This window comes from Pipistrellus hanaki, assembly GCF_964339955.1.
Source record: "Pipistrellus hanaki genome assembly, chromosome: 16".
NCBI classification, from domain to species: domain Eukaryota; kingdom Metazoa; phylum Chordata; class Mammalia; order Chiroptera; family Vespertilionidae; genus Pipistrellus; species Pipistrellus hanaki.
The window spans coordinates 17,589,940-17,606,793 of NC_140518.1; the positions used below are offsets into that span (position 1 = coordinate 17,589,940).

The 16,854-nt window shown below is 42.1% G+C and overlaps 1 protein-coding gene across 2 annotated transcripts in view; it reads right to left on the minus strand.

Moving 5' to 3' along the window:
- The window catches only part of MAP3K3 (mitogen-activated protein kinase kinase kinase 3), a 61,322-nt gene that overhangs the window by 15,377 nt on the left and 29,091 nt on the right, over window positions 1–16,854 (minus strand). For both annotated transcript variants that reach the window (XM_084863779.1, XM_084863778.1), the window contains exons 5-6: window positions 16,165–16,278; window positions 10,291–10,411 (exon numbers count right to left, since the gene is read on the minus strand). In XM_084863779.1, the coding sequence (XP_084719905.1) occupies window positions 10,291–10,411; window positions 16,165–16,278 (235 nt within the window). The remainder of the gene's footprint in view (window positions 1–10,290; window positions 10,412–16,164; window positions 16,279–16,854) is intronic.

Here is a 16,854-nt window from a genome sequence, read left to right on the forward strand (position 1 = left end):
TGTCATTTGGCCATCTTAAAGAGGAGTTAAGGGGAATATGGACCAAAAATAAGAAACTTACTCTACTTTTCAGAAGTCCAAATGTCAAAGACCCACATAGCTGGCCCTTTCCCTTGGTACCACAGCACAGAATTCTAGTACAACCATGAAAAAAGGGCAGTTTGTTTCTTTTAAAGCCTTACCAAATCCCCAAACATGGAGCACCATTTAATACTTGGCTTAAAAACATTAGCCTAGTGCCCGCTTCACACTTCTGGCTTTTGGATAACTTCTGTTATCCAAAATGTAGCCCCCACATTCTATGGAAAGTCAATCCATATATTGGCAACATTTGTCAGCAGCAGAAGCAACCCAGAGCAAGGTATAGTGAGAAAAGCCTAAACTTGAGAATTAGATGAACAGGGGTTTAAATCAGGCTTTGCCACCCAGCTGAATAATTTAAACTCTTATCAAAATTTCCTCACTTGAAAAACTACCTACCTCATAAACTTTTTTTTTTTTTTGCAAGTGATAAATATGGTGGACACAGGTAAATCGATATAGAATTCCATTTGTTTTCTTTACACTTTGTAGCAGATATAATGCACTAGAGGCCGGGTGTGTGTGTGTGTGTGTGTGTGTGTGTGTGTGTGTCCCTCAGCCTGGCCTGTGCCCTCTCGCAGTCCGGAAGCCCTCAGGGGATGTTCGACTGATGGCTTAGGCTCGTTCCCCAGCAGTCAGACATCCTTAGTGCTGCCGCAGAGGCTGGAGAGGCTCCCGCCTCCGCTGCTGTGCTCACCAGCTGTGAGCCCGGCTCATGGCTTCTGGCTGAGTGATGCTCCCCCTGTGGGAGCACAATGACCATCAGGGGGCAGCTCTTGCATTGAGCGTCTGCCCTCTGGTGGACAGCGCACATCATAGTGACTGTTCATTTGCTGTTCAGTCAATTTGCATATTAGCCTTTTAAAAAATATATATTTTTATTGATTTCAGAGAGGAAAAAGGAGAGGGAGACAGAAAAACAAAGATGAGAGAGAACCACTGATCAGCTGCCCTCTGCACGCCCCCCATTGGGATCAAGCCTGCAACCTGGGCATGTGCTCTTGACCAGAATCAAAACTGGGAACCTGAGACCCTTCAGTCCACAGATCGATGCTCTATCCACTGAGCCAAACCAATCAGGGCTTTATTAGCCTTTTATTATATAAGATTATTATACATGCCAAAACCGGTTTGGCTCAGTGGATGAGCGTCGGCCTGCGGACTGAAAGGTCCCAGGTTCGATTCCGGTCAAGGGCATGTACCTTGGTTGCAGGCACATCCCTGGAGGGGGGGAGGGGGGACGGGGTGGCGGTGTGCAGGAGGCAGCTGATCAATGTTTCTCTCTCATCGGTGTTTCTAACTCTCTATCCCTTTCTCTTCCTCTCTGTAAAAACTCAATAAAATATATATTTTTTAAAAAAGATTATTATACAGGATTAGGCTCAGGATCCATTCCACCCTTCTAATAGTAGGCCTTCCTGTGCTTCAAAAGTTAATCACCTAAAAGCTATTATTTCTAAGACCCCCTGTAGGTTCAGCCAATTAGATGTACTTGTGTGAGATTTAGATGGCTTCCTGCTGTTCTTGCTATTTCTGGGTACCATACACGGAAGCCTTGGTTTTCCTGCTCCAGCATTAGAAGAGGCCACACACTTGGTCTCCAGTTTTAGGTGCAGGTATCCCCATATGTGGTGCGGACCAGAGAAGAGGTGCACTGTACTTCTGGATCTGGTGGCTTCCTGATTATAGAAGAGGGAGGAGCTCTGTGGTTTGTCTGTTTCTCACTATCCCAATGCTCTGGTAAGCCAGAAGTGCACTGAGTCTCTTCTTGCTGAAACTAGTTAGATTTCTGTTCTGTGCAATTGAATTCTAGCCAATAAAATCTGGAGTGTCCTAGAACAAACAAACAAAATGTCTATTGTAAGGGACTGATTAGATAGAAAGAAAAACTCTTGCTGAGGAGATTGAAGACATTGGTTCAAACTATCCCAGACAAGATAAACTGTCGTCAATCTATGATTTACAGTGTCTAGGGTGAGACCTCCCTGGCATAAAATATCCAGGGCCCCTGACACCCATTCTCTCCATCAGCTGCTCGTAAACTCTTTCCTGGGTTTACAGGTGGGATGGGACTAGCTTACATGAAGCTAGCACTATTTTCCCCCAAGCTAGCCCAGGAGGGGTTGGGGGAAAATAGCAAAGGTTTTCTGAGCTTTTATTTCCAGCCAGAGACTTTCACTTTTTCCAATACACATTGCTGCCTGCAGAGAGCCAGCCTTGTTATCTGATGGGCAATGGGCCAGAGGCTATTGTGTACAGGCCCACAGCTTGGGGCAGGAAAGGGAAGTCTCCCCAAACCAATGGCTATCAGAGGAAGCCAATGGAAAAACCAGGAGTTGGCAGAACTGCTCTAGAGCATTTTCAGTTTTGTTTTTATCTTCCATTTCAGAAACTGGGGGCCAATGAGATGCACAACAGGACTCAAGAACAAGTGAGACGGGGACTTGAACAGACAGGATCCTGACCTAAGAGAACTCTAAGACTCACCGATGCTCACATATTTACCAACAGGGACAGCAGTGAGCCAAACAGTACAAATCACAGTGCTATGTGAGACACAGGTCATTCTAGGTCTCACAAGGCAAGCACAGCAGGAACGCAGGGTCTCTGGGACACCTTTCTCTGGCTCTAGCCTCATCAGGCCATTGGTACCAAGGGGCTCCATTCTAATACCGGCTGAAACAAAAGAGTAGAGTAGTAGTCCTGTATTCAGAGTAGCCAACCACTTCCCATGGAGGAGGAAGGCAGGGGGTTAAGCAGTTCGAATTCTTCCCAGGGCATACCAGCTCTCTGCTAGACTCCTTAAGCCAGAACAGCAGAGTTAAAAACAAAACTCTCATGGTAGGATATGCCGATTCTTCTGCTCTGTACTCTGACTCAAAGCTGAAAGACAGGCTCTCAGATTCTAGCCCTTCTCATAGGAGCCTCCTGGCAGGAAGCTGATGCAGTCAGGAAGTTGCCTCCGGAGGGAGTACTAGGGCTTTGGGTCAGTGTTAATGTGCAGGTCATTGCAAGTACAAAGACACGGCTTTTTCTGAACATCAACTATTTTCTCTGAACCCTATTTTCTGTTGGGGGGCTGATGAGACGGGGGAGGAATCAATTCATTTTTTTCTTCCTCAATGGAAAATCTTAACCAGTATTTTCCAATATGCTCATAATGGACCTGGCCTTCTTCATTCCATAAGACCACGAGAAGAGCCTATGTGGGTCAACTTTCAAAACTGACGTTTTATTTTGAAGTTGCTACCACCATTAAACAGTTTCTGGTCTCATCTAGTATCACAGAATTCATGAGGAAAACCTATAGAAGTGAAAGAAGCTGACCATTTTGTTTCCCTGTGTATGGTCACTACCTCTGCAGTTGTGGTTTCCATTCTTCCAAATCTGTACTAGGACTGGAGGTTTGCATGTGCACAGCTCTCTAATTATTGTTTAGGTGTCAATACAAGTCATCCTATTCTTTCAATTTTTCTCTGCCTGAATTTTTTTCCCCTCTCCTCACACAGAAGAAGGCTCCCCTCTTCCTTGCTAAGGCATTATAAGCCCTCTACCTAGATTCCCAATTCCTCTCTAACAGGAGTCAGCTCCCCCATGGTCCCCTCTCACCACCTTCAATATTCTTTTTAAAAAATATATATTTTATTGATTTTTTACAGAGAGGAAGGGAGAGAGATAGAGAGTTAGAAACATCGACCAGCTGCCTCTTGCACACCTCCCACTGGGTATGTGCCCGCACCCAAGGTACATGCCCTTGACCGGAATCGAACCTGGGACCCTGGAGTCCACAGGCCAATGCTCTAACCACTGAGCAAAACTGGTTAGAGCCTATCCTAACATCTTGAAAGAACTGATTGCCTCCACTGTCTCCTCAGCTATCCATTCCTCAGAGGTTGCAACCTGGCTTGCCTCTCTGTGGGAGGCAGTGGCAAGACAAGGAGCAAGATGGAGTAAAAAGAGAGGCCAAAGCGCTTGAGATGCATTAGACCAGCAGTCACCAACGAGTGGGCCATGGAACACTGGTGGTTCATGAAATCCAAAAGGTTGGCAACCGCTGGTTTAAGGAAACCTTGATTAGACCAAATGAGAGTCAGAATTTGAGAGACAATCCTTGAGTTGAGGCTTGGCTAGCTACATGGCTTAAGGGCACCACCCAATGTATTTTGGAAGAAATGGCACCTGAGCTCAACTTCAAAAGTGGGTACAATTTCTACAGGCAAAGATAGGAGGAAGAGCATCTTCACATACATAGGGAAATTCCATGTCTTGTCTGGAGTCTCTCTTTAGGGTTACCTCATTACCTAGTAGCTTTTTGTTTTTGAGTGGGTGGTTAACTTGTTTTTGTGTTTGGGCATGAATTAGTTAACTTTAACAGATTAACTGGCTTGAAAAAATTGTAATTCAAGGTATGTATATTATAATGTCAAAAACAAAAGATGAACATGATAGCTGATTTCAAATATTTGAAAAACTGCCATATGAAATGTTATTTGTATTACTTATATTGCTCATGAAAGCAACACTAGAGTCAATGAGTAAAGTGAGGCAGATTTTCAATTCAAAATAAGGAAGAATTGCTCTAGCCAATGTGGCTCTCAGTTGGTTGGGCATTTTGCATGAGGGAGCCGATTAATGTTTTTCTCTCTCCTTCTCCCTTCCTCCCTCTAAAAATAAAATTTTTTAAATCTTTAAAAAATGGGGGGGGGGGGCGGCAGGCGCTAGCTGGTTTGGTTCAGTGGATAGAGCATCAGTCTGCAGACTAAAGGATCTTGAGTTATATTCTGATCAAGGGCACATGCCTGGGTTGTGGGCCAGACTACAGTAGGGGGTGTGCAAGAAGCAGCTGATTAATGATTTTCTTTCATCATTGATATTTCTAGCTCTCTTTCCTTCTCCCTTCCTCTCTGAAATCAATTAAAAAAAAATATATATATATATATATTTTAAAAGAAATAAGTAGAACTGTTTAAAATTGGATTGGGCTATCTTGTACTTCCCCATCATTGGGCTATCATGTACTTCAGTGAGAGCTGAATGACTTACATGTTCAGTTTCTTACTAAATACTGACAGGTATGTTAACTGTTGGTGGGGGAGGAGGGCATAGAATCCCCCTTCTATTATTGGTGGGGGGTTGAATCACCAAGGCTTGTCCTTTGACCCTATTTTCACTGCTAGAATTCTACTCCCTCATGCTTTGACCCTGACTCCTCCCCTAACGTTTCCTTCTACTTCCAGAAGGCTTTACCCTGTACCAGCATAGCAAGCACTTAGAAATTTGTGGGTGAAAATGACAACTTTATGTCTCTTACCCTTGGTCTGTCCTTTCCAATCTGGCTGGTATGTAAAGGCCCCTCCTCACCCTCTCCTACTTCTCTGGTCACTTTTTTCCTGTGACCTTTATAGGCTCATCTTCCTCTAATGGCCATTGAGGGTCTGGTTTTTAAGGCTCAGTCCTAGGCCCTCTTCACTTCTCATTCTACAGTCTGTTTAGGCACTCTCCTTTTAGTCCATGGCTTCAATTTGACAATTTCCAATTTTTTCACGACCCCTGATTTTCTCCCCTATGAGCTAGAGATTTGTGTATCTAACATGTCAAATGGGTATCTGGTATCTCCTCTTGGTTGTCTCAAAGCACCTCCGATTCAACTTGTTTAAAACATCGGGTCTGTCCCTTTTCAGAACCCCAACCAGGCCATCTTTTGGAGTTCCTGTCAGACTAAAAGGCAGTGTCATAAAGCTTATCTCCTGCTCTCTCAACACCTGCAAATTCAATCCAATACCATAGTGGTTATTAAACCATTTGGTCTTAGAACACCTTCATACTTTAAAAATAGAGGACACTTGCCGATACCGGTTTGGCTCAGTGGATAGAGTGCCTGTCTGCGGACTGAAGGGTCCCAGGTTCGATTCTGGTCAAGGGCATGTACCTTGGTTGTGGCAGGGTGCAGGAGGCAGCTGATGGATGTTTCTAACTCTCTATCCCTCTCCCTTCCTCTCTGTAAAAAAATCAATAAAATATATTTTTTTAAAATTGAGGACACTAAAAAGCTTTTATTTATGTGGATTATATCGATATTATGATATTATAAATTAAAGCTCAGAATTTAAAAAAAATATTTTAAAATTGATTTTTAGAGAGAGAAGAAAGGAGACGGGGAGAGCGCAAAACACCTGTGTGAGAGTGAAACAATTGGCTGCCTCCTGCACGCTCACTACTGGGGAATCAAGCCCACAACCCTGGCTTGTGCCCGGACCAGGAATTGAACTGGCAAGCCTTCAGTGCATGAGACTACACCCAACCAATGTGAGCTACATTGGCTAGGGCAAAAGGGCAAAGCTCAGAAATTTTTAAAACACAGTAATACTCAGGGCACACATTACATTAGCCACCAGAGAAATGACATTGCCTCTGGCATGTAACCTCTGGAAAACTCATGAGGTGGGGAGGAGGCAAATCATTTTTTAATACTATCATGAAAGCAGTTTTGATCTCACAGACCTCCTGTGAGGACCTCAGGGACCACCTCAAAGTCCCCAGAACACACCTTGAGAACCGCTGCAATGCCATATTCTGTCAGTTTTACTTTCTAAATGTTCCATCCTCTCTCCATTAAAGTCACTAACTTATTCCAAGCTCTGTCTTCTTTCATCTGGACCACTGCATTAGATCCAGTGGTTCCCTTAGATCCATTCTTGCCTCACACCAATCTGTTCTCCACACTGTAGCTAGATCAATCTTTTCAAAGTAAATCTGAGTATGTCATGTCACTCATTCCTTTTCACTTAAAAACCCTACAATGGATTTCCCATTGCTTTCAATATAAGGATCAAAATTTTCATCACATTCAGTAAGGCTCTGCCTCTCTCCCCAGACTCAGCCTGTCCCCCTTCCTCTTGTCTCAGCTCTCCAGCCCTCAGGATTCTTTGTTTCTCAAACACACCAAACTCTCTCAGCCATCAGGCTCTCCCTGAGACTCATCCTTGTATCTTCTCTGTATAACTCACAGTCATGCTCTGGGTTATAGCCTAAGGCTTTCCTGGTCCCAAATCAGGCCACATCCCTGTCATACGTACTCACAGCATCATATACCTTTAGTCATAGTCTATAATTATACATTAGTCACAGCATAACACATAGATGTCTGTCTTCCCACAGATCTATAAGGGCAATAGTGACAGGAGCTATGTCCATTTTATTCTCATGTTGCTGGCACACAGATACTCTGGCAATTATTTCTTGAATGAATAAATGAATGAATAAAAATGCAGCCTGACAGGGAGATAACAAGATAATGTGATAAGCATTATAATGGAGATGGGTATAAATGGTCAACATTTTCAGCAGCTTCCCACTGCCTACCAAAGCCTCAAGTGCAGTCAAGGCTCCTCAGAAAGTGGTCCAGGCATCCTTTCTCACTCTGTTTTCCTCCAAATACATCAGCCAATCTAAAGGATAAGTAAGAGTTCCATAGGCAAATGTTAAAAAGCCTCTCCCCTCACCTTTGCCTATGGAAATCCTCCATAATCTCTAGAGATCAGCTCAAACAGCTCCTCATCAAAATGCATTTCCCAGGTCGCCCCACTTAGAAATAATCTCTGCCACTTCTCAGCTTTATAGAAAGCCTGGCAGGCTCTGGCCACTACTCTCGTCACATCTACCACTCCAAACCACCTGGGTTCTTGGATCTCACCACCTTCTGTTATGATTGTGCCTGGCAGGTGGTCTTTCTTGTGGTTGAAATGTGTCTCTACTTTATTTTTTAAATTTTATTTATTTATTTATTTTTTTCCTCCTTCTAAGAAAGTAACTTTTTTTTTTTTTAAAGTGGAAGGTATCATTAGCATAGAGTGATATGCAGAGAGAGGACTCAGTCCTATCACTGCCAGGAAGACCAACCATGTGATGAGGAGGTTGGGGACCAGAGCCAGGTGTTATCAGCTGGTCTTCTGGGGAAGAGAGGGAGGCTGGGGACGGACTCAGTCACGTGGGCAGTAATCCAATCAACCACGCCTGTGTGATGGCATCCCAACGAAGATGCTGGACACGGAGACTGGAAAGCTTCCGGTTGGTGACACACCATCATGTCCTTGGAGGGTGGACACATCCTGAAGCATAGCAAGTTTCCCTGCTGGTACTGATTTGTATTCTTAATAAAATTGTAACCCTAAGTATAGCACTTCCTTGAATTCCTCAAGTGGCTCTAGGAAATTATTGAACCTGAGTGGAGGTAGTAGTGGGAACCACCACCATGTTTGGCTGTTGGTCAGAAGTGCAGGTGACTGGGGAACACCTGAGCCTGTAGCTGGTGTCTGAAGTGTGGGGCACTGCAACCCTAACCTGTGAGGGTTGTGCTCACTCCAGGTGGCACGTGTTGGAATTGCACTGCGGCTCAGTAGTGGGTCCTTCCACAGTCCGGCTTTCAGATTAGACCCCAGCCCTGGTTGTGTGTCTCTACTTTAAACACATGTCAGCTCTGATGTTCTCTCTTCTGTGAAAGCTGTTCTCCAAAGTGTTAGGCAGAGTTGGATATTGCCTGCCTCCTCTGTGCTCCCACACCATCCTTAGCCTTCACTGTAGCATCCACCCCAGCCCAATGGCTGGTACATAATGTTGACTGAATGAAGGAACCCAGGATCTATCTGTGTTGGGAGGTTGTATTGCCCACTCTCTAGATAAACAGGAACTACTTCATAGAAATCTTATTTCTCAGCATTCTCAGACAAGGAATTTCATATATGACTCCCTATAACAGTGTTTCCCAAAGTGTAGTAAGCGTACCCCCAGGGGTACGGGAAGAGTTTGGTGGGGGTACGAGTTGCACCGGAGTTTGGTGGGGATATGCACTGCACCGTGCTTAGCTGCGCCTAATTCTACGTTCTCATGAGTACGAGGGGTACTCAGCGTTACGAAAACTATAGAAGGGGTACACCTATGTCAAAGGTTTGGGATACACTGTCCTATAACAATGGCCCAGCATTTAGCTCCTGCTTCCACATACAAATCACAGGCACTTGCCTAGGAAAAGAAGGCCTCGTCACTGCCCCAAGTCCATTCTCACTGCTTATTCCACAAATGAACAATGCTGCCCTCCCAGGCTCTCAATCTCCAGGGCCAGAGATGCTCTGGACAGTCTCTTTGCTGGGGTTTTGGCTCTCTCTCCTCAACCAGCTCATTGGAAACACAACTGCCAATTATCAAAAATTTTAGAGAAATATGAAACTTATACACAGACTTTCAGCTTATTAACACTTACTACCAGTGCTTGTTTGAGTTCAAGAAATTACCCAGTGAGTCGAAGTCAATGCCTCAGCAACATATTCTTCTTGCTGCTCCTTCAGGAGGCTTATCACTCACAGACAAGCTTAACAACAAGACCAATGCTCAGACCTCCCCTCCCCAAACTCAACTCAAGATCTTCAGAGAGAGTTTAATTTGATGCAATTCTCCCTGTATGGATAGAACTTGGTTTCATAGTGGCAGCAGGAGTTTCAGCAAAGTTAGGACAGTAGGCTCAACACCAATGTTTGATAAGGCCAGATTTCCCCCTTGATACAAATTCCCAGAATTCAAGAAATGGCCCTTTTCCTCAGATTCTAGGAAATAGTATCCAGAGCAATATGGGGTTACCTGGTATAATGCACACATATGATTTAATTTATTTCCTGGGGAGACCTGGCAGCAGCTACACAGCTTTCTTCTTAATTAGCCAATTGTATATACTACGTCAACAGTTTCTTGCCCTTCTCAGACAACTTAATTTGACTTTTCAAGAGTTTCATTGGTCAGCATCTACCTCTAAGCACAGGGACTCCTCAGGAATCAAAGGCGGTTTGAGGTCAAACTTAGACCTGATTCTGAACTCCACAAGTCCATGATCCTTTGGGGAAGGAATCGTAAAAAAAAAAAAAAAAATGAAGGTAGACTGCTGCTGGAGGGCTTCACAAAGATGTCTGAGGAGATCACTTTTTCAGAGATATTTAAAAGGAATTTGATTACGCCATCACATCATTACAGTGTAAGTTTCCTGAGGATTACAATACCATTCCAGTCTTATTTTTTTTTATTTCTTTTCCCCAAATAAAGGCATAGAGGATTATTCTGTACATAGTAGCAGTCAATAATGTTTGCTGATTGTTTTTAATTAATAATTTTTAAAAATATGGGCAGATTAATTAGATGAGAGAAAAAAAGGGGTGAAATACTCACTGACAGAGAGGTGCCTGCTTCTGGACTCAGGGGGCTGGTAGACAGTATTTATATCTCCTGCAGACTGGGAAGCTTTGATCCGCACCTGCCTGGACACCCCGGAGAGGGGAGAGGAACTGGTCTGCAAGATAAAGAGGAAAAAGACTGAGATAAGGTGGGCTGAGAAAAATCTCATCACCCTTATCTAGAATCCACATATTTTCAGCTGCCTTCATGCATTCAATACATGAGCTGCAGCTACCCAGCTTTTCTCCAAATTTCATTCCTCAGTCTGTCTTGGAAAATCACTATTTGCTCTATGTAGTTTTATGGCTTCACTAACATATGAGCACTGAGACCCAGTGCCCCAATTTAATAGGCAATGACCCAGACAAGGAGGAATAACAGCATTCCTCTATTAATCTGCCAAACAGAAAAGAGTTGTAAATACCCTCTCATAAAATTCTCCAGAGAGCTTGGGAAGAATAGCAGGAAAAGCAGGAAATTATTTCAGCAGTGAGACCACCTGCCGAGTGGGGGTCAGAATAGAGAATGATGGCAATCTCCCTACCCAACAAAATTCTGGTTGATAAATATGTATTTTTAAAGTAACTTGAAGGGGGTAGGTAGGGGCTGGGAGGAGAGAAGATAAAGGAGGGGGATGGGAGATATCTGTAATACTACCAACAATAAAAATATATTTTAAAAAAGAGAATATTTGAGGTTAGAATCTTTAAAAAAAGTAACTTGATATGCTATTTCTTCCCATAATCACTCCCTGAAAATTAAGGTAAGATTTCAGTTGCTTCATATTACTGGAGTTTACATGTAAACCATCTCAGAATTGTGTTCATTTGGGAAAGGCTATTTCTATTCTGCCAGAGGTCAAAGACCTCAAAACAGGACCAGCAGCATTACCACACTGACCCCCAACTTTTGCACTGATCCGGCCAAGTCCTAGAGAGAAAACAAAACAATAAAGGGGGATCCTTGCACTGAGAAAGCTTAATCTGAAGTTTGGTGGTGAGCAAGTGAAGTCAGGATATGCTTACAAATAAACAGAGCACTACTGAGAGTGGAAATGGGAGCCTGGGATTTATAGTGGCAGCAGGGGTCTCAACAATGTTAAGGCCAGATTTCCCCCTTGATACAAATTCCCAGAATTCAATAAATAGCCCTTTTCTTTAGGGCCATTTATTTGGGTCAATAATTTGGGTCAAAGTTTCTACTTACATCTCTGTCTTTTACCTCCCAGAAGAAAAAAAAAATCTGACCTAAACAAACTATATCCTGTCCTCCAGGAAAAAGGCTTCCCATTCTCAGGGGGTGAATTCAGCTGCCAAGCAGCCTCCTCTAGTCTCCCCACGCCAGACTTTCCACATGCAGGTTGTCTTGACAAACTGTATTGCTCTAATGGGAAGTCATGAATGTTCTTGCTGAAACCTCCAATGTGCAATAGCTCTCTGCTGAGAGTCAGAAAGGAAAAAGTCAAATCCACATACTGAGGCAGCAGGCCAGTGAAGGGCAAGCGAAGGCCACAGCCCTGCAATCAGAAGAGCTGCATGATGAGCACCTGCTTGGACACAGGGCCTTACACATAGTAGGAATTCAACAAATCTTGGCAACATGAAATAGAAATGTATCAAAGAACATATACTCTAAACTCTCAATTTTAAAATCTAAAAGTTGAGATAAGAAAGTAGGTTCAACAGCCAGCATAAGTATAGATTTGTAAAAAGAAAAAAAAGGCTGAAGTTGTGGCAACAGGTTGTAAAACAGATGAAGGGAAATTAATAAAGGTTTCAAAGCAAGGCTCTCACACTTTAATGTGTACCCAGATCACCTGGGACCTTGTTAAAAAGTAGATTCTGATACAGTAGGTCTGGGTGGGGTTGAGAATCTACATTTCTAACAAACTTCCAGGTGATATTGCTGGCACATGGTCCATACTTTGAACAGCAATGTCTTAGAAAGTGAGTCATACTTCAATTTAAAGCAACAATTCTCAACCCTAGCCACCCATCAGAACTACCCATGAGCCGAAACCGGCTTGGCTCAGTGGATAGAGCGTCGGTCTGTGGACTGGAGGGTCCCGGATTCGATTCCAGTCAAGGGCATGTACCTTGGTTGTAAGCACATCTCCAGTAGGAGGTGTGCAAGAGGCAGCTGATTGATGATTCTCTCTCAATGATGTTTCTAACTCTCTATCCCTCTCTTCCTCTCTGTAAAAAATCAATAAAATATATTTAAAAAAAAACACACAAAAAAAACACAAACTACCCATGAGGCTTTTGACACTTCAGACCAACTGAGAATGGGGCTCAAAGATTGGCATTTTTCAAATCTTCCCAAGTGTTTGTAATAGTCAAGTTTGAAAACTCCAATTTAAGGAGATAAAAGAGAATGGTGTAGCAAACAAAAATGAGGTTGATGTAAGGATTCAGGGAACCTTGAAGAAGACTTAGAAGTGGGAAAGAGGAAGGAGGAAGGTAGGACGAGGAAAATAAATGGGGACTGTAATAGAGTGAAAAAAAAGTCAACGGGTGTGAAAGGTGTAGCTAGAAGAACATTCTAAAGATAGCAAACAGAATGTGGCATTTGACCATTCAATGAAAACTTAACTGAAGGATTCTGTGGGTAGCAGTGTGTGTGGCTGACACAAACAACATGCAACATTACCAGAGAACCACATACATAAAGACTGCAATGAGTGGAAGTTAGAAGACTAGCAGACAAAGTGGTTATAAAAGTTAACCTACAATCTTGATAAAAGATTTGGTGGCATCAAACAAAAGGAATAAGTGGATTCAATTCTGCAGGGGCGGGGGTGGGGCAGGGAGGAGCATGTGTGTGTGCGTGTGTGTGCGTGTGTGTGTGTACACACTTCCTTTAGTTAAGTTCATGGGAACACAAGCTGAGAAACAGCACCCTGGATCTCACCATTGCTCTGCTTCAATAGGGGCACCAAGAGACATTTGCTTGAATGTAGTGATGATAGGTGTAGAAGTATCTAGGTGAGTTATTTAATAAATTTACAGCTTTAACATTAATTTATTAAAAACCTTTAAAAATGTTTTGAAGCTGTGCAACTTGAATAATGGATACCATGTTTACAACCCTTATATAAATTATTTTTTCTTTTTGTAATATACCACCAATATTCAAGGAGCTAATCCATATTGAGATTAGGTGAATAAACCTGTTTTCATTACTTCTGCTCTTCAATGCTTTGCAGACTTTGATTATATATGCTTTTGTATGCAGATACAAAAGAATGCTAAGCTTAAAACCTGGGTCTAGAAAGTTTTAAGAAGATCAAGAGCAGAAAGATAAATTAAGAATTAGATGCACACATGTTTAGAAAAGTCTTTATTTATTTTAATTCTCACTGAGGAAATGTTTTTCTGTTTTTGTTTTAAAGAGAGAGAAACATTGATATGAGAGTGAAGCATCACTGACAGAGAAGCACTGTTCTAGAGGTGGGATTCCTGAGCACATAGCAATTTTTGAATCATATTTCTGTTTATTTAGAAGCTTGAAGTCTAGTTGAGGGAATTCCCAAGGAAAGATATAATTACCACCATTATCACTCAGTTAGTTTTAAATGCACATCTTTATAAATGCAAAAAGTAATAGCAGCTTAAGTGTCCCAATCTACCTAAGAGTAACATGCTAATTGACCGTACATTCATGATGCCCTCCAGCCAATCACGAGTGAGCATGCAAATCACAGGCAGGTTAATTTGCATACATAGGGGCTGAGTGGGCTGTGGGTGGGGCAGGACGCTTGCTTCATCGTTGCCATGGTGACAACGCAGGCATTCCACACCACCCCCGCCACTCTGGGCCTCTGGGCATCGTAGGAAGGTGGAAAGGTGGCTGGAGGCAGAGAGAAGGCGGTGTGGAAGGAAGGCCCAGTCTTGCATGAATCTTTGTGCATCCGGTCTCTAGTATAGCATAAATGGTTATTTAATTAAATTATGGTATATCCAACTCAAGGGAATTATGTATTCCTTATAAATTATGATTATGAAGATTGTATAATCTGTTAGGATAAAAGTTACAAATATGCAACAACTAGAGGATAATTATTAAGCAACTTATAAAGTGGAATGCAAATTACATCCAATGACTAAACTAATAGGGAATAAACAAAATGGCCTCAGACAATATATTAACTAAATTGTAGGGGGTATATCAGGCTAGATCCTTTAAAAAGGTAATGGCCATGGTCTGACAAAGAAGAAGGAAGAACTGAAGAATGGAGGAGTATAAGAAAGAATGTAGAAAGATGAGACTGGGGAATTAAAAGCAAGGATAGTTGAGTGATAAATCCTAAGTGCTAGGCTAAATGTAGATTTTATATGACAGACAATAAGGAAGAACTGTAAAGAGCAGGTGAGAAATTTAAATAGAGAAATGAAATAATAAAGTATGTATTTTTATTTCAGAATACTTCCCAAAACATCTTTTTTTTTTTAAAAGACACACTTGGGATAAAGAAGACCAATCCTTATGCACAAGAACACGTCTGTAATATCAGAAAACGTCTTCTCAATTCTAAGGATTCCTAACTGCATTCTCTTGGGCCTCCTCCTAATTAATAGGACCATCCTAGCCCATACGTCTCTTAAAAAAATAAATGATCGGAGGAAGACACGGTTGCAGCTGTAATGCAGCTCTATCCCTCCCACTCCTGCCTCACAACTGTTCACTCTTACCCAGGAACAAGTTGGTCAGGCAGCTGTGCCACAGCCATGGCTTTTAAAGGTACTGAAAAGACACCCGTGGAACCACAGGTGGTGATTCACTAAATCACAATTACTCTAACCAGCCTCAATGTAAAGCCTTTGGAGAAGGTGTATGCTCATTTGATCAGAGGTGCATGCAACAGAAAAGAATCTCAAAGTGAAAGGACCAGTTCAGGTGCCTACCAAGACTCTGAGAATCACTATAAGAAAAACTCCCTGTGAAGAGGGCTCTAAGACTTGGGATCGCTTTCAGATGAGGATTCACAATCAACCCACTGACGTGCATAGCTCCTTTGTTTATCAGATTACTTTTATCAGTAGAAGTTGAAGTCACCATTGCAGATGCTTGAGCACTATTCCACTTAAATTCTGTCCTGGTATAAAGCACCCATGGCTCTCATCCAGCAATGTCAGCTGTCTACAGCTGGCTGTCTTCAAGCATAAGGAAAGGAAAGAGAGCCAAGAAATCATTGGGAACATACATCTGAAGAAAACTGGTAGAAGAATTCATGATTAAAAGCCAGACCCAGTTTATAAGCATTCTTGTAGAATGTAGTCCCCCAGAGACCCTTTAGGAAAGGAAACTGAATAAAGAATAACTCCTCACTTCTGACAGTCCCTGCCATTTGGTAAGGCAGCAGCTGGTAAGTTATAAGAGCCCTACAGCCCAATGGCCTTTTTTCCAATGAAGAGAAGGAAAAGTTTATTTCCTACATGTGTCCCAAGGGAAAGGCACAGTTGCTGAGGAGTTGTGGGAGTGGGATTTATAAAGCATGAGTCTTAAATCCTTGGTAGCCTTTGCTTATCAATACTCCCCATATTAATCAAATCTCTTGTTAGGGTCCAAATCTAATTGAAAGGACATAAATTTTAGAGAGAAAAAAAAATCCTTTTTTATAAAATGTTTTCCTTCCTCCCACACCACAAGTCAAGTAATCTTTAGTTGCAACTTGAACACTGATGATCTGGCTTCACAGTGAAATCAAATGCAGAAGGCTAACTGGCCACCGACACAGTGGCTATGCTTTTGTTTTCACTTTAGTAGTGGCTGAGGAACACAAAATTCTGTCAAGGGAGCAAGGTGAACTCTTCAAGGACAGCAAGCTTTGTTTTCCGCAGCCAAGCTATGACAGGGGCTACTTACATGGTTTCTGTCCTGAGGCAGCAGCAATATCCTAAGGCTTTTCATGCTTGAGCTCCTATCCAAAATGTCAATAGCTTTATCAAGATCATCTTGGTTCTTCAGCAGGATGGAGAGCTGTGACACAGGACACAAAAAAAAGAAAATCATATAAAAGTCTTTAGTTTGCAGAAATAAGCAAAATAAACAAAAAATAAAAATAAGTTTGGAAGAAAACAATCTCGTTGGATACTATGGGGCCTTAAAAGATTGCATTGAAACTATAGAGGTATTTTCTTTTCTTTATATGTACAATTCCATAATTTTTAGTAAATTTACAGAGTTGTGCAACCTTCATTGCAATTTTAAAACAGTTTCACTGCTCAAAAAAGATCTCTTGTGCTATTTATGGTCATCCCCCCAAACAGCTATAGTCCCCAAATTTCTTTCCAAATTAAGCAGTAGAATCCTGTCTGACATTAACGAAATAAGCAGAAAAGGCACAGGTGGAAGAGGGATGCAGGAAAAGGATGAAAACTATTACTCAAATAAGGACACAAATTTAGACCACATAGCAGAGTTGGAAAGAGTAAATTTTATGGTAGATGAATTATTAATAAAACTATTATTACAAATATATAAACATAAATAAAATAAAAATTTTAGTAATTAGTGTATATATGTCATGAGCTGAAAAAGGTGGGAAATCACTGC